This window comes from Mustela erminea, chromosome 10, assembly GCF_009829155.1.
Source record: "Mustela erminea isolate mMusErm1 chromosome 10, mMusErm1.Pri, whole genome shotgun sequence".
Taxonomy (NCBI): domain Eukaryota; kingdom Metazoa; phylum Chordata; class Mammalia; order Carnivora; family Mustelidae; genus Mustela; species Mustela erminea.
Window position 1 is genome coordinate 102,807,035 of NC_045623.1, and position 17,787 is coordinate 102,824,821.

Below are 17,787 nucleotides of genomic sequence, written 5' to 3' on the forward strand. Positions count from 1 at the left end.
AGCTTCTCAGAGGCGGACAGGAAGACCCTTCAGGCAAAGGCATTTTTTAATTACTAACTGATGATGTGGCCTAAGCATCTCTCACTTTTACAATCAACAGAAGGATGTATAAGCATTTATATTTACATGGCAGAACGTTCCACAGTGAAGCCTAACAAGAGCTATGGCAACAGAAACTCGGCAAATGCTTTTAACTGACGAGTTACCCGGTTCAGAAAGACGGATTATGTGGAAGCCAACGAAGGGAGTGCATTACGTGACTGTAAGAACGAACAATCATATTAAATTATTCAATGACATGGTGATGAATGCAGATCTGAATGCACCTGCTTTTTCAAAATTAGAATCCCAATTATAATACTCATTATAATGGTAATAATTCTTAGGTTCAGTAGAAAAGTTCACTTGATAAAAGACAGATATTTTCAAATATACAGTATGCATCAATATTACTGTTTTCCAACAAAGGCAGTCGTAGATATCAACTGTGAGCCCGTTAATTATAAAGAAAGAAGTTTTCACATTAATTAACTGTCAATGAGATAGCTCTAAAACATCCCATCATGTAAACTTTTATACCCTGAAAGTTCAGAGAAAGAGTTATAAGACAATGTAAAATGGAGCCAAAATAATGAAATGTAAAATGAAGCAAAATGAAGACAAAGTAAATAAGGAAATTAATATTTCAAGGTTTGTTATTTGGGCCATTATTCTAATCTTGCATTTTCAGATGATTTTATCATAAAAGAAAAGTACCACCCAAACTCATAAAATCAGCTGAGCCAAATTAAGCCTTAATGGCTTTGCCATCAGAGACTAAGACCTGAGCCGCCTGTATGAAACAAATGACAAAGTTATGGAAAGGAAAACAATTCGTTTTAACAGATGACCATCAAAATGCACAGAGATGAACAAAACACGATATGATGATCTTAATCTTTTAAACTACTCCTTGCAGAATTTTTGTTTTGTTTTGTTTTGTTGCTTACAGGATATGAAAAAGCTGCTGTCCTCAATTCAATTCACCCTGCTGTGAAAATGTCACCATCTCGAGCTTCCTAGAAAGCTATGACGGCGATTAGAAACGTGGCCCAGGTATGAGAGGAAGGCTTACCTGATGCACCTATTGGGGAGGTAGCTGGGGTCATGCTGTGGACACTGAGACCAAGGCTCTGGGAGGGGCCTGGGGCTGATGCTGCTACGGGAGGCCCCAGAGGGTTCTCCCTCTGGGGCGAGGTGAGCGGGGTGGTCGGCTGGGAGGTCTGTCCACCGGCAAGTCGTGCGAGGCGCCTCCGTCGGATCTACAAGAGGGGAGAAGACATTCTGTAACTCAACCGCAGAAATGTGATTCTGCCCAAGAACAACGTTAAGGTTGTCAAGTAAGCATTGAAAACCACACTGGCGCTTAACGGCCAAACAGGTCTGGAGAAAAAAGGGCTCATTCAAAACATGTAATAACTTGGCATACCAGCACCTTCACGGACTACCACCTCGCTTTTTAAAAACTGCATCTCATTGCCTTATGATCCCCATTTATCACACTTTCTTAAGTGATAGCGTGAATCTGCCACAAGCACGCTACACTTTTAAACACACCGGAGCTTGTTATTTTAATAAAACTACGTAACTCAGTTATTTCAAAATAGGTCAGTTGTTTTGGGGGGAGGTTTTTTGGGTTTGTTTTGGTTTTGGTTTTGGTTTTTTAAGAGAGGGAGAGAGAGAGAGAGAAGGGGGAGGGGGATAGGGCAAAGGGAGAAGGAGACAGAATTCTAAAAAAGCGCCACACCAATGCAGAGGCCAATGCAGGGCTCGATTTCATGGCCCTTGAGATCATGACCTGAGCAGAAGTCAAGCGTCAGATACTCAACCGACTGAGCCACCCAGGCTCCCGTAAACAGGTGAGATTTTTAAACAAATACCCAATTTATTTGTTATTATTACTTTTGAGAGAGAGACACAGTGACAGAGGGAACAGAAGCAGGGGAACCGGGAGAGAAAGAAGCAGGCTTCCGGCGGAGCAGGGAGCCCAATGCGGGGCTCGATCTCAGGACTCTGGAATCAGGCCCTGATCCGAAGGCAGACGCTTCGATGACTGAACCACCCAGGCGCCTCATAAATACCCAATTTAATTTACTAAAGCAAAAGTAACAAACATTAGACTAAGACACAAATTTTGTCCTCACTTTCAGGAGCAAAACAATTCAATTTTTCTTACTTAATTGCAATAAAAATATAATCCGCTACTTCTTCCCTATAATAATACCCCAGAGTTATCCAGCGATTAAAATATCTGCCACAAAATCCCAGTGGATTCCGAAAATGCTTCCCTCACATTTTGATAATCATTAATTTACAACCACACAATAAACTCACTGACCACCTGCTGTCCCATGCAGTGAGGACATCTAACCACTGTGATAAGCTTCTAGCTCTACGCAGCCATCCAAGAAGCAAACCAACTAGGCTGCTACACTCATTTCATCACTAATAAGGAAGATGAAAAAGTCAACCCACGACAGTGCTGACCGGGACAAACCGCATCTGAACTAAGCATCTGTCATCCTGACACTGCAGACAACCTGTTCCTTCTGTTGTTCAGACAACCAAGGACATCCTGATTCTTTTTTTTTTTTTTTAAAGATTTTATTTATTTATTTATTTATTTGACAGACAGAGATCACAAGTAGGCAGAGAGGCAGGCAGAGAGAGAGGGGGAAACAGGTTCCCTGCTGAGCAGAGAGCCCGATGCGGGGCTCGATCCCAGGACCCTGAGATCATGACCTGAGCTGAAGGCAGAGGCTTAACCTGCTGAGCCACTCAGGCACCCCAGACGTTCTGATTCTTAACCCCAAAGTTGAGGAGCCCATTCCTATGCCCCAGCTGCAAATACACCTATCAACGAACTTCCACAAAACCCTGAAGTTGTCTGGTTGTTCATCTATCTACTTCACTAGATTAAATCCCCTGAAGGAAAGATTGGGTCTTACTGCTTAAAAATAAACCCTGAGGGGCACCTGGATGGCTCCGTTGGTTAGGCATGCGACTCGATCTCAGAGTTGGGAGTTCAAGCCCCATGCTGGGGGCAGAGATTACAAATCAGAATAATCAGGGCACCTGGGTGGCTCAGTGGGTTAAGCCTCTGCCTTCGGCTCAGGTCATGGTCTCAGGGTCCTGGGATTGAGCCCCGCATCCCCTCTGCTCAGCGGGGAGTCTGCTTCCCCCACTTTCTCTGCCTGCCTCTCTGCTTACTTGTGACCTCTCTCTCTGTCAATTAAATAAATAAAATCTTTAAGAAAAATTAATAAAAAATTAAAAATAAACTGAAATAATAAAATTAAAATAAACACTGATGCAGCACTTTGTCTTCTGGCAATGTTCTCAACACTTTATAAATCCAAACTCATTTAATCCTTATAATGAGCTTTTGTGTGCACTTATGCCCATTTTACATATGGGCAAACTGAGGCACAGAGGTTACATCCTTGCTTAATTAGTAAGCGGCAGAGCTGGAACGTGAGCCCACACCATCTGGCTGCACAGTCTATGCCCTCACCACTACTCCAACATTCTGGGGATCTCTGGGGATCTCCGAGACCCTTACAAGAGGGCATGCTGAAGCCAAAGCTATTTTTACAATATCACTAAGACATCTGCCTCTTTTGCTCTCCTTCTCAATGGTCCAGTGGAGTTTTCCAGAGACCTTGTGACATGTCATGTTGCAACAACTTAAATACAGAATTTAATATGAGAATTCAGCTGAATTCTAGTAAATAGGACATTTAAAAGATTTGCAGAAGTGAGGATAACATCAACTTTTCTCACTAAATATGTTCGTTTGGGGATGCCTGGGTGGCTCAGTTGGCTAAGTGACTGGCTTCAGCTCAGGTCATGATCCTGGAGTCCCCAGACCGAGTCCCGCATTAGGCTCCCAGCTCCACAGGGAGTCTGCTTCTCCCTCTGACCTTCTCCCCTCTCATGCTCTCTCTCTCTCTCAAATAAATAAATAAAATCATTTAAAAATAATATGCTTGTTTTGGAAAATGTGGTCTTTTCATTAGAGATACATTATTTACATTAACATACAATGTTTTTATTATTATTTTTTAGGTTTCTCGCTTTTCATTTCTATTATGGCAAATTCAATGGATAGAACCCGCCTGAACAAAAGCTCCTTGAGATCTTCACGGTTTCCTAAGAGTGTCAAGGAGTCCTGAGACCAAATCTCTGAGAATCAGGAGGCCCTCTAGTCTTCATCCTTATCTCCCTACTGTCAAGTCCCACACCTGCTCTGTTCACAGATGAAAGAAATTCCTGAAGTGTTTCGCTCACGAACACTTACCTGGGGTAGAGGGTGGGGACATGGCCCAGAAATTTCCGATGCAATTACTCAAGCCACAGACCCAGGATTTGTGTTCACTGCTTCCTCGCTTCCCTTCGTCTCCTCGAACACCCAGTCTGTCACCAAGCTCTGCTCCTTCGACCTGGGTCCACGCTCTCCCCTCAGCTCCTCGGCCACCACCCTACCTAGGCCACCCCCTTTCTCACCAGGCCCTCTGCCAAAGGGCCCAAGGAATCCGTGTCCGCTCTGGCCTGGTCAAAGCAAAGGCTCCATATTCCTTTCTTTAAAGACTTTCAAAGTTTCAGGTTTCGGAAATGAATGCAAACCAAACCACGAAGAAGATAACAACACCTCATACCCGTGAAGACGGCTGCCATGGAAAAAAACGGAAAATAACAAGTGTTCGTGAGGACGTGAAGAAACTGGAGCCCTCGTGCACGGGTGGCGGGAATGTCAAGTGGTGCAGCCCCTTTTTAAACAGTTGGGTGGGTCTTCAAAAAATTAAAACCAGAATGACCATAGGAGCCGGTAATTCCACTCCTAGGAAGTACCCAAGGAAACTGAAAGCAGGGACTCCAACAGGGAGCTAGTCCCCCACGATCACAGCAGCGCTGTCAGTAAGAGCACCCCAGTGTCCCTCCGCAGCTCAACAAAACGAGGCACACAGGCACAACGGAACAGTGCTCAGCCTTAAAACGGATGTTCTGACACGTGCGGCAACACGGATGCACCTGGAGGACATGAGGCTACGTGGGATCGGCTAGTGCCGAAAAGGCAAACACGGTATGATTCCACTGACACGGTACCCAGAGTAGTCAAATTCAGAGACAGAAAGTAAAATAGCAGTTGCCAAGGGCTGGGGCGATTTTCAAAATCTAAGTATAGAATAAAATCCTAAGTGATAAGAAAGCATGTCATCCAACTTTTCCCTACAATCTCTTCTCCACGCAGCCATCACAGTAATTCTTTAAAAACACATACCACCCTCCCCCGCTCAAACCATTCAACGGCTTCCCACTGCACTTGGAATAAAAACCAAATCGTCCCCGTGTCCCGTGGAGCCCCTGGAGGTCTCTCCAGGCTCACGGTAAACCACACAAGGCGCCAGCCACACCGGCCCCATCGTTAGCCTTCAGCCACTTGCAATTCCTTAAGCCTAGACACAATCTTCTAATTCTTTCTCTTCCTGCCATTCTCAGCTTAAGTATCACCTCCTCCTAGAGGACTTCCCTGATCACTTACCTAGCACAATCCTTCCCTCCACACGCACTGACGCTGTAGCCTTCTGATCACATGCTCCAAGCACTCTGCAAGGTCTATAATTACATTATCTATTTCTTTTGGGTTTTCTAAGATTTATTTAGTTGAGAGGGAGGGCGTGCATGCCCATGCACCTGCGGTGGGGGGCAGAGGCAGAGGGACAAGCAGACTCCATACTGAGTGTGAAGCCCCATGTGGGGCTTGATCCCACGACCCCGAGATCATGACCTGAACTGAAACCGAGCTGGATGCTTAACAACCGAGTCATCGAGGGGCCCCTTCATTACATTATCTATTTCTTACTGTCTTGCTTACTATCTGTTTCCCTATTAGAATGGAAGCGCCATGAGAAAAGCACGTCTGTGTTGTTTTCATGGGTGTATCTCCAGCACTGAGCGTAGTGCCAGGCACGTAACAGGTCTGTACGTACTGAACAATGGGAAAAAGGAATACATCGAATCAAGACACACGAAGTATTCAAGCCACACAGAAGAATGTTGAACTGAACAGTCAAAGCTCAGACAGAGTTTCCGACGTCTGACATTGACTCCTCTTCAGACAGCCACTCATTCAACAAATAAAACACTCATCAAGTACGGGAGAGTAAACTAAGAGTTTCTGCTCTCGTGGCGCTCCGATTTTAGCAGAGGCCAAAAGGACAAGAGCCAAACGGACGAAAAGAATGCCAGTGGGTTATGAACACCACCAGAGAGAAATAAAGTAGGGAGGGAGGGAGAGCAGGGCACGTAAGGAGAGGCGAGGGTGCTGCGATTTTTACGTACGGTGGACGGAAAGGCGTCTCTACTAATGGGGGCATCAGCAAACACGAAGGAATAGAGGAAGGCAACCAGGTGGGTACCTGGGAAGTATGGGGGGGTGGCTCATGTTCAAGGTCAGCAAGCCTTGTGTGGCTGGAACAAGATGAGTAAGAAATAAAGAGCAGATGATGAGATCAGGGGCATGATGGGGCCTCGTAGGCCGTGGCGAAAACACTGGGAAGCCGCCAGGGGGTTTTGACCAGAAAAGTGACATAATTCAACATACATTTCTGAATTATTATTTTGGCTGCTATGGAGAATAAAAGAGTGACATAATTACATTTTAAAGTATTATTGTGGCTGCTAAGGGAGAAAGGGAATAGGCAGTGAGGGCACTTAGGAGGACACCGACACCCTGAACTTGGGTGGGTGGCCGTGAGGACCGTGGTGGGTGATCAGCTGCGATACGCTTTGAAGGCAGAGCACAAGCTCACGGGATTTGCGGAGGGACCGGGTGGAAGCGGGACAGAACCAAAGGAGGTAATAAGGCTGACACTGATGTCTTGGGCCTGAGCAACTCACCAAATTGGTTTACGGAGACAAAGACGATGGTAGGAAACATGGAGGGAGGGAGGAGATAAAGTTATTTTAGACACATGATTATTAACCACGCAGATGACGTTATCTTCATGTGAATTCTATGACTTTTAATTGAGTATAAGATAGTAATTAGGGGGCGGCTGGGTGGCTCCCGGACGGTGAGGCGTCTGCCTTCAGCTCAGGTCATGATCACAGGGTCCTGGGATCAAGTCCCCGGTTCTCCTGCTCCCTCTGCCTCTCCCCTGCTTGTGCACTCTCTCTCTCAAATAAATACAATCTTTTAAAAATAAAGAAATAAATAGTGATTAATAAACAGCAATTAAAATGAAAACAGGATCCGATGTGCTGGACAGAGGGCAGGTTAGGACGCCCCTTGCAGAGCTGCTGGCTTCCAGACAGCACGGAGAGCCGTGAGCAGGGATGAGGTCACTGAGGCAGCGCGTGCAGACAGTGATTCAGGAGTCCGAGGACGGAGCCCGCCAACACACCAACAACTGGCGTGGGGGAGGGGAGGGGAGGTGACACCAAAGAGGAGACTGAGAATGGTGTCGGGAGGCCTCCAGGTTCACCAGGAGGACTGACCCTGCCTTCCTAGAAACCAGTCAGAGACTTGCCATGGCGAGTAACGTCATGCCGTGGACAGGCGAGCCACACGAAGATGGACAGGTACCGTCGGAACTGGCAAAGAGGTGGGAGCTGGAGGCCTTGTCAAGGCCTGTTTGGAGGAATGCAGGCGTGGAAAGCTTCTCCCTCTGTGCTCTCCCTCTCTCACAAATAAAAGCAGCTCCAAACAAGCCCGGGAGACTGCAAGCACCGATTTTGGAGACTTTCTACCGTAAGAGGAAAAAAAAAAAAAAAAAAACAGAAGAGCAAAAGTGGGTAGGGATGGGGAGTGAATGCACCCTGCCGAGGAGAGCAGGAAAGAGGCAAGTGTCTGAACACAGGTGGATGCAGACCCCAGTGGTGTCACATGCACGACGCGACAGGAAAGGTGGCTACGGCGGAGGGACGGGAACCGGCAATCCGGCAGGACGAGTGCGTGCTGGTGTCCCACAGACCCACAGACTGGCCGTGCTTGCTGTCATCTTGGGTAACATACTTAACTCCTTCCCAGAGGGGAAGCGGGGATAATAAACTCCCCCTACAGAGCTTGCCCAGGCAGCTGTTACGATTAGACGGGGTGGCGTGTGTTTGTAGAAGCGCCCTGACAACCCCAGGTGAGGACAAAGTCAGGGCGGTGTGTCCCACTCTGGAACCCGGGGGGCGAGCCGGTGAGGGAGCTCGGGTCCACACGGCAGTCCGGGTGCCGCTCGCGACAGTATGGAGCAGAAGCAGCCAGATGTAAACCAGCACAGACCGCGTGATTCCATCTGTATCAGGTTCACGGACAGAGAGAAGAGGTGTGGGCAGGCGCCCAGGCTGCCACCGCGGTCTTGTTCTGTAACTGACGCCAGTTTCGCAGGTGCGCGCGGTGGGAAATGCCCTGGCCGCAAGCCTGCCGTGTGGGCAGTGGCTGCCAGGTATGTACCTGGTTCCTCACAACCTCAATGTCGAATGGAGTCTTCTCTATGTTTTGAACGTGACGTAATTTCATTTTTTTAAAGACATTATTTATTGGGGCGCCTGGGCAACTCAGTCGGTGAGAAGTCTACCTTTGGCTCAGGGAATGATCGTGGGGTCCTGAGATTGAAGCCCATGTTGGGCTCCCTGCTCAGCAGGGAGTCTGCTTCTCCCTCTGTGTTCTCCCTCTCTCACAAATAAATAAATAACATCTTCAAAAATAAACAAATAAATAATGTTTAGAAAGATTTTATTTATTTACTAGAGAAGAGACAGAGCAAGCAAGAGAGAGAGGGAGGCGGGGCAGAGGGAGAAACAGGCTCCCCTCTGAGCAGGGAGCCCAATGTGGGGCTCAATCCCAGGACCCGGAGACCATGACCTGAGCCAAAGGTAGACGCTTAACTGACTGAGCCACCCTAGTGCCCCTCAAACATGATACAATTGTTTTTAAAGATTTTATTTATTTATTTGTCAGAGAGAGAGAGAGAGTACAAGCAAGGGGAAGGGCACGCAGAGGGAGAAGCAGGGGGACTCGATCCCAGGACCCCAGGATCATGCCCTGAGCCAAAGGCAGATGCTTAAATGGATGAGCCACCCAGGTGTCCCAAACGTGGTTCAGTTTTTTAAATAATTAATCGTACTTGTCCTTCAAGGCCTACAAGTGCTACTTTTTTTGTGTGGATTCTATATTTTTTTTTCATTTAGCATAAAAGAATAAATAATAATTAAAATATCTTACCTATCTGATACTCAAAGTAGTACTTTAATTTTTTTAACTTTTTTTTTTTTAAGATTTTATTTGAGAAAGAGTGAGCATGAGAAGAAGGATCAGAGGGAGAAGCAGACTCCCCACCAAGCACGGAGCCCGATGCGGGACTCGATCAAGGACTCCAGCATCATGACCTGAGCTGAAGGCAGTCGCCCAACCAACTGAGCCACCTAGGCACCCAGTACTTTAATTTTTAAAATGTGTTTATCTAGGGGCTTCTGGGTGGATCGGCTGGTTCAAGTGTCTGACTCTTGGTTTGGACTCGGGTCACGATCCCGGGGTCATGGGACTGAATCCCACGCGAGGCGCCCCGCTCAGTGCACAGTCTGCTTGGAATTCTTTTCCCTTCCCTCCCCCTCTGCTCCTCCTCCTGCTCTCTCTCTCCAAAATAAATAAAATCTTTAAAATACAACGGAAGGCCTGATGAAGGGAGACTAAAAGTTTTATAGAAACCAGCATTTGGACACATCTGCCTGAAGCTGAGTTTCAGTACCTTAAAGGCCGCTAACTTAGGAGCCCATGCTTGATTTCAAATTCAAGTTCAACTTTTACCACTTACTATTTAGGCAGAATCAAGATAAGTCACTTAACCCTCTCTGGGCTTCAGTGTCCACGTCTGTACAATGGGGGTAAAAACTGTAGCCTCCACAGAGTAGTGGGAAAACCAGCATCCAAGCCCTGCGCCCTACTTTACTTATCTCTACGGCTTGTATCTGACCTCCTACACATGTCATGTTCTTTATGCACTGCTCATTCACTGTTCCCCGACTCTAGGCTTCTCGAAGCAAGGACTTCTCTGTTTCCTCTCTGATACCTTACCGGTGCCTAGAAGAGTACTGGGTACACAGGAGACGCTCTCTGAGCAGCTGTGAATTAATGAAAGAATAAATGAAAAGTGCTAGAAAATGTCTTTGCACATAAAATTTACTGTTCAGGAATTAATATTATCATTACTTTGAAAAAGCACACAAGGTGTTTTTGAAAAAAAAAAAAAATATATATATATATATATAAAGCCACTTTTCAATCTGGTGTCAAGTTCAGCCTGAGATGTTATATTTAAATGGTTCTTCTGGGTGAACAGAGAATAAATGTCCTGGCTCATGGCAATATACGGGCTTGAAGGAAGGGAGTTTTCCAAGAAAGATTTCCACTGCGCTGGCATTCCCCAATCCCCAGCACTCTGCAAAACACAGGTCAGAAAGGAAGAGAGAGAGAGAGAAAAAAAGGAGAGTGAAGAATCAGGACTTTGTGAAATACAGTGTGGACTATTAACAGAGACAGAGGAGGGCAGTGAGGGACATAGGCAGGTCCGTGCATGACACGAACTGGTCGGAGATGACTGATAAAACCTGTCCTCACCCACCCCCATCTTAAAGACCTACTGGGAAGAGGAGAAGGAGCCACAGAAGGGCCAGCGCTCTGGGCTGCCTGCACCGTACTCCACGGAGGACCGTGCCCTTCGGGAGACGGACCACTTTCTAAGACAGGACTGGCCATGAACTGGTTTAGCAGCGGGAAGACCCAGGGAATATCTAGACAGGCGACTGCTGGAAGATGGCTGTGAGCATCTGAAGGTATGAGGGATCACCTCATTAATTTGACTATTAAGAAATGTGACCTCACTTTTATTACAAACAGAACATCACAACATGTGAGACACAAACTAAAAAGAGCTTGGCACATCAAAATATTATTGAACTTTTTTCTCTTTGCTTAGTCTACTTTTTAACAAACTAAGCATGTAACATTGGTATAACCTCTCTTAAACAATAATTCAGTTTTCCCAGATGTCACAAAGAGAAAACAGCAAAAGCATATAAAAGGAGCTTCCAATTCTGCAACTTACATCCTAGGCCACAATTCAAACCCAAACATACAGATCATGAAATCTCATTTCTAGAGTTTTTCTGGTCTTGACCATGTGAGTTCCCATTTCACAAGTGGCATTAAAATAGGGCTTTCCCCAGAACTGTTCGATTCTGATGCATTTCCTACTCTCACGTTCCTGATCAACTAAAAATAGATTCAAAACAGCTACTGTTCAAACCAGCAAGGGCCTCTGCAGTGACGTGGGGCAGAGGCTCTGACAGGATAGGCCCGACTCTTCCTCTCATTTTTAGCGGGGTCTTCTTTTGGGGGAGGGCGGTAAATCCAAAATCATTGCTTTAAATTTAGTAAACAGTCATTCCACAGAAGCATCTTTTAATACTCTTAAAAAATTAAATTCCAACATAAACACGTTTGAATATTTACTCCTTAGAATGGTGTCCTGGAGATACCACTTATTTTGATTATTGCTGATTTTGTATCTCAAAGTAAATGCATTCACATCTCGGGACGCCTGGGTGGCTCCGTTGGTTAAGCAGCTGCCTTCGGCTCAGGTCATGATCCCAGCGTCCTGGGATCGAGTCCCACATCGGGCTCCTTGCTCGACAGGGAGCCTGCTTCTCCCTCTGTCTCTGCCTGCCTCTCTGTCTGCCTGTGCTCGCTCTCCCCGTCTCTCTCTCTGATAAATAAATAAAATTAAAAAAAAAAAAATCTTCACATCTCAACATCAGGGGCGCCTGGGTGGCTCAGTCATTAAGTATCTGCCTTCGGCTCAGGTCATAATCCCAGGTTTCTGGGATCGAGCCCAGCATCAGGATCAAACTCCTCAGCAGGGAGCCTGCTTCTCCCTCTCCCACTTCCCCTGCTTATGTTCCCTCTCTCACTGTCTCTCTGTCAAATAAATAAATAAAAATTAAAAATCTTAAAAAAAAAAAAAGTGAACATCACACCTCTGTGACCCAAAATTCACCAGCTGCCTTTTAAAAATTCACTATTTTAAATTAATCTTCACTCAAAAGCTCCAAGACTCTTGCCATCTAAATCCCTCCCTCCATTTGAAAAAATGTATCAAGTTCAATCTGCTGTCACCCTATATACATTAGGCCAAAACTACAGAAAAATCCTTTCTTTTTAAATAGGCTCCATACCCCATGTGGATCTTGAATTCAGGACCCTGAGATTAAGGGTCCCATGTTCTACAAGACTGAACCAGCCAGGCACCCCTGCAAAAATTCTTTTTGCTTCAATCTTAACACTATGGCAAGAAGTGACTTAAATTCTCCTTCAAAGATGTCAAATGAACAAAAGTAACTCTCTTCTTACTTCTCAATACAATCCCATCAGCTCTCCTGCCGACAGGAAGCTAACTGAGCACTTAGATAATAAAGTTTTCAAGGTTAGTCACTGACAACGACTTCCAGAAGGGTGCTGGAAACTCAAAGACAAAAAAATAATTTTTAATAATATGACTAACACTTACTCAGCCCTTAAACCATGCACCAGATGCTATTCTAAGGGCTTCACAGTTTATAAACCTAGTTAATAACCCAAAGAGATCAGTCCATTTATTTATCTTTCCATTTTACAGAGGAGGAAACTAAGCTCAAAGAGATAAGGTGACTTGCTCAAGGTGACATAGCTAGAAAATGAAAAAGGAGCTAAGAGCCGGGACAGTCGGGGGCGGGGGGGGGGGGGGGGTTGGCCGGGGTGGCAAAGTGGGTTAAGCCTCTGCCTTTGGCTCAGATCATGATCTCAGGGTCCTGGAATCGAGCCCCGCATCGGGCTCTCTGTTCAGCAGGGAGCCTGCTTCTCCGTCTACTTATGATCTCTGTCAAATAAACAAATAAAATCTTTAAAAAAAAAAAAAAAGAAGAGCCAGGACAGTCTACCTCTGGAGTGCCCCATATGATCCACACCCCACTGAGCTTTACAGCAGAAAATCCCTTCTGAAGTTGCAGGGACCTGCACATAGAGGCGGCCTCATTCTGCTGAAGACCCAGTACTTGTTCATTATCAGTTATGAGTTAATGAGCGTATACGTTAACGTTACTATTTCAGATACTGTATCCAACTCTATGAACACTGCACTATTTGCAAGCTCTCTCTTTGATGAGCGCCCACACTGAAATAAAGAACATTTCTATTTTCTGGTCCAAAGTCTACAGATTACCAGCAAATAAAACAAACAAAAATGACACTTTGTGAACATAATCTTGCTCCCCCCAGATGCAGTCCCTTATTGGCTGATTAGGCGCTCTGAAGTCACTGTAGCAGGGGCTCAAGAGTGGACCACGCCCGAGGAGTAAGCCCCACCCTCAAGTATTTCCAGATCCACGCGGGAAAAGACATGGACAAAACCCATCAACTGGGATACAGCACGGTAAGGTCTGCACGAGACCCAACAAGAGTGGAAAAGTCACAAAGGAGGGCAACTCAGACCCCAGCTCAGGCTGGGGTATCTGTTATCACTTCATGGGGATGTTACAGATACATACACACACACGTGCACACACACAGTGCATACATACACACGTGCATACACACGTACATACGCATGCACACGCACATGCATACATACACATGTGCACACAAGGGGAGCTCAATAATGCTGTATCTTTAAAAGAAAACAATGTGTTTTCTTTTTTTTAAGATTTTATTTATTTATTTGAGAGAGAGCGAGTGAGCACAAACAGGGAGTGACAGGCTGAGGGAGAGGGAGAAGCAGACTCCACCCTGAGCAGGGAACCCGATGCAGGGAATGGATCCCAGGACCCCAAGATCATGACCCAAGTCAAAGGCAGATGCTCAACCAACAGAACCGCCCGGGCACCCCCAACGTGTTTTTTATTTACTTCACGATCTCCTGCTCTTAAAAGGAGGATTTTCTTTTTTAAAGATTTTATTTTTAAGCAATCTCCACAGCCAATGTGAGGCTCAAACTCACATCCCAAGATCAAAAATCGCAGGCTCCACCCACTGAGCCAGCCAGGCGACCCAAGGGGAACTATTTTTATACGTTGTTTTACCACAGTACTTTTTAAAATTAAGTTGGAAACACAGGCTGCAAAAGGACACACACAATAATTCCATTTGGGCATATTTACATTACAATGGATATTATTATTAAGTGCAAATTACACATAAATGAAAATGGCAAGGATACATAATAAGTTTCTATTTTTTCCCCTCTTCTCCTTTCCCACAATTTCTGAAGAAGAAAACGAAATCATCATTATTTCCTGCCATGCCTATAAAACTGGAAAACATTCCGGTGGAAGTGCAGCTCTGCTCCAGATCACCCTCGCTCCGACAGCCAGGATGACAGCGGAGCCTCCACGGGCCACAGGCTGGACTGGCCAGAAGGGACCCGGTCACTTCTGCTCACATTTCATTGGCCAGAACATGTCACATGGGCACAACTTAAGGCAGCTGGGTGGAGACAGAGAGCCCTCCCCCAGGAAGGGGCAGTGAATATCCCAACAAGAACACCGTCTGGTATAGTAGAGTCTTTTTAATTCACCGCATATGTGACGTTACGGGTCACTTACCGCACACGCCCCCCCAAGTAACTGCCCAGCATCCCCTCTTCAGCTCTTGGCTCAAACGCTACTTCCCAGTGAGTCCTTCCCTTACCACCTCCTATCTCCGCTTTATGGTTCTCCACGCTTTCCAACAGTCCAACCAAAACCAACAGGTATGTGTACGTACATACATACACATGAACACACGTAGACAGGTCCGGGTGTGTGCACACATGTATACAGGCACGTTCGTACTGACAGCATTGAAGTGAACACGGCAAAAAGGCAACACCAAAAACTGATGCATCTGGGTGACTTGGTCAACCTTTCTGTGGATCTGAAAATTCCCGGAGTAAGAAGCTGAGAGGAAAAGGAGATGCACCAGCATGGCTCGTGCTTTCTCTAGCTGGGGCTCAGCTGCACAGAGCAGGCACGAGGCCGGAGTCTCCGGGGCTGCTGACTGAGGACGGGGAAGGTCACGGACAGTGCACACGAGGCACTGAGTATCACCAAGCAGAAGCCAAGGCAAAGGTGGCATCTGGATCCCAGGTTCCGGTCTCTTCCCGTGGCCCAGCCGTCCTTCTGTCCTTGGGCTCAGAAAGAAGACCCCCGCACCCTTAAAATAAATCTCATAAATCAAATGAGTCGTTCTGTTACTTCCTACGCGTACGCGTGTGACTACTTCAGCTCCCCGGGGTGCTCTCCGTCATCCGCCTGTGCGGGGAGCATCACCTCGCTTTTCTCCCGAGTGGGTTTTCAGGATTCAAATTCAGTTACACCGACTGTATGTTAACAGCATGGCCAATCATCCGAGGCAGTAATTTGGAAAATCGAGCAACATACGAACTCTCACGCTATCCAGCACGTCACCGGACTGGAGTTTCAAGACAGGTCGGAGGAGCTGGTCAGGTGACGGGACAGAGGAGCACTGACAGAGGAGCACTGTCGAAGGCTGAGGCTCGATGAGAACACATGGCGTTGTGGGGAATCCTGAGTTGTTTAGGGGTGAGTGTGTGCGGCCACGGCACGATACAAGGCAGGCTGAGACAAGCTCCCGATGAGGTCTGACACTATCCTCAGACTGACTCTTCCATAGAGGCGAGGAAGAGATGTTGATGGATTCAAGCAGGGGAGTAACTGGGTCAGATTTGTCTTTTAAAAACACATCACTCTGTCTACTACGTGGAGAATGGATTGGAGTGGGACAAAGCAAGCCTGGGTGACGGGGACCGTGGAACGGACGGTTCCAGGGATATTTCATGTGTTCAATCAGCAGAACTTGGTCATTATTTGCAAGTGACATGTGAGGAAGAATGGAGTCTAGATTTCAGGCCTTAACAGATGGTACCATTCCCTAAAACTGAGACTACAAAAGGACATTTTGAGAAGAGAAGGTGATTTCCGACTGCACTCTGCGCTGAGGTGCCTGGAGAAACGCCCAGACAGAATACTGCCCTACAGGCAGCTGACACGGGTACTTACGGATGGACAGATGGACATAGGTATGGATATGGTTTCCGTTTCCTTGTTCTAGCAACTAGATTCAGGATTAACAACACATAAGACATATTTTCAACTTATCTTAAAATCAAACAGACACGGACATTAGGACAGAAGTAAAATGAGGACACAAAAAATAACACTAAGCCAGAAGAGAGATTCGTGCACATTACACGCATGTATCAACACAGTGTGTGACTGACCACACAAACCATGTACCCGCAGAGGCTTCCTGCCGCAGGACGATTCAGAGAAAGCAATTTTAGAGGGGGGCCCCATGAGGAGACCCACACATCACCCTTGCTGCTGTGGACTGATTTAAGATAGAGTACCAAGGGCAGGTTCAAAACCGGAGGGTCAGGAGGGCCTCCGGTTTTCATTAGCTTTTCAAAGGAGTCCCTTTCTAGAAAAGATTAAAAATTACTCTCAGGGCATGCATGGGCTGCATAGGTTTCATTCAATCCGCTGTTAAAACATGCCCCCAGCATTACTCTCCATAAGCACTGAGCCATAGGGAGGTTTAGTGGCTTTCCAGTGACCCCCCCCCCCCCACCCTGCCACCCCGCAAGCAGAGCCATGCAAGGAAGCACGGCAGGTTGAAAAGCCATGTTCTGTCCACCATGCTGGGGAAGCTGGAGATCTGTTGGCACATCTCAAGCAGGGGACAGGACCCGCAAGGGGACCGGAGGGTCATCAGGAAGTACTCAGCAGGTACTCAGTACAGTAGGTACTGGCAGAAACTCTAGGTACCAAGAGGGCAGAACTTGGCTACCTCCTGAACACTCAAAACTAAGCATGGACCACAGAGCCCAGAGAATAAATAAAACGAATGCCCCCAAACAGGCTAGTCATTCATTCATTCATTCATTCAACAAATGCACCTGGAAGGTAGGAAACAAAAGGAGAACCAAGAACAGAGTCCTGAGAAACATCCTTTAGGGTGTATTGGGAAAGAGCAGTCCGCAATGGACACGGGAAAGTAAGAAAGCCAGATACCCATGGCATCCAGAAGACGCTTGCCAAAAAAACATGATCACCAGGGTCAAAGAGATCACCAGGCCAAAGAGAGTTTAACCTTTAAAGGACATGTTCTGAGAAGTGCCCAGGGTCTGGCAATCTTAGCGAGGGCAGTATGGATGTAGCAATGAAGGGGAAACTGTGCCAACAAGCACATGGAGGAAAGGCTCTGGAAAAGGAGGGGCCGGGAGCCCCACTCCTGTAAGGGTCTGGTCTGTGAAAGGGGAGGACAGGGATAAAGCAATAGTGAGAGAAGAGGACAGGACCAGACGGGGCCTCCTGCTGATTTTACCACCAGTGTGAGCTGGAGAGCTTCTGAATCGAAAGGGACAGAGCAGGAAGACAGAAGACCGAATGATTACCCAGAAAGCCAGGCACACGGCAAAACAGGACAGAAAAGAACACCGATGAAGACGCTGTGCTACACAGAAAACACAAAAATCCAGCACTCAGGGGTGCCTGCATGGCTCAGTAGGTCAAGCCTCTGCCTTTGGCTCAGGTCATGATCTCAGAGTCCTGGGATCGAGCCCCTCATCGGGCTCTCTGCTTATCGAGGAGCCTGCTTCTTCTCTCTCTCTGCCTGCCTACTTGTGATCTCTCTGTGTCAAATAAATAAAATCTTTTGAAAAAAAA

At 46.6% G+C, this 17,787-nt stretch overlaps 1 protein-coding gene and 1 long non-coding RNA gene across 5 annotated transcripts in view; one reads left to right on the plus strand and one right to left on the minus strand.

Moving 5' to 3' along the window:
• LOC116600715 overlaps positions 1 to 15,518 on the plus strand; it is a 46,065-nt gene extending 30,547 nt beyond the window's left edge. Inside the window, exons 3-5 of one of the 2 annotated variants that reach the window (XR_004289771.1) lie at positions 992 to 1,095; positions 13,343 to 13,501; positions 14,331 to 15,518. This is a non-coding gene — a long non-coding RNA (uncharacterized LOC116600715). The remainder of the gene's footprint in view (positions 1 to 991; positions 1,096 to 13,342; positions 13,502 to 14,330) is intronic. The other variant, XR_004289772.1, reaches the window with a different exon arrangement.
• UBE4B (ubiquitination factor E4B) overlaps positions 1 to 17,787 on the minus strand; it is a 121,963-nt gene that overhangs the window by 82,075 nt on the left and 22,101 nt on the right. For all 3 annotated transcript variants that reach the window (XM_032360940.1, XM_032360941.1, XM_032360942.1), the window contains exon 2: positions 1,115 to 1,301. In XM_032360940.1, the coding sequence (XP_032216831.1) occupies positions 1,115 to 1,301 (187 nt within the window). The remainder of the gene's footprint in view (positions 1 to 1,114; positions 1,302 to 17,787) is intronic.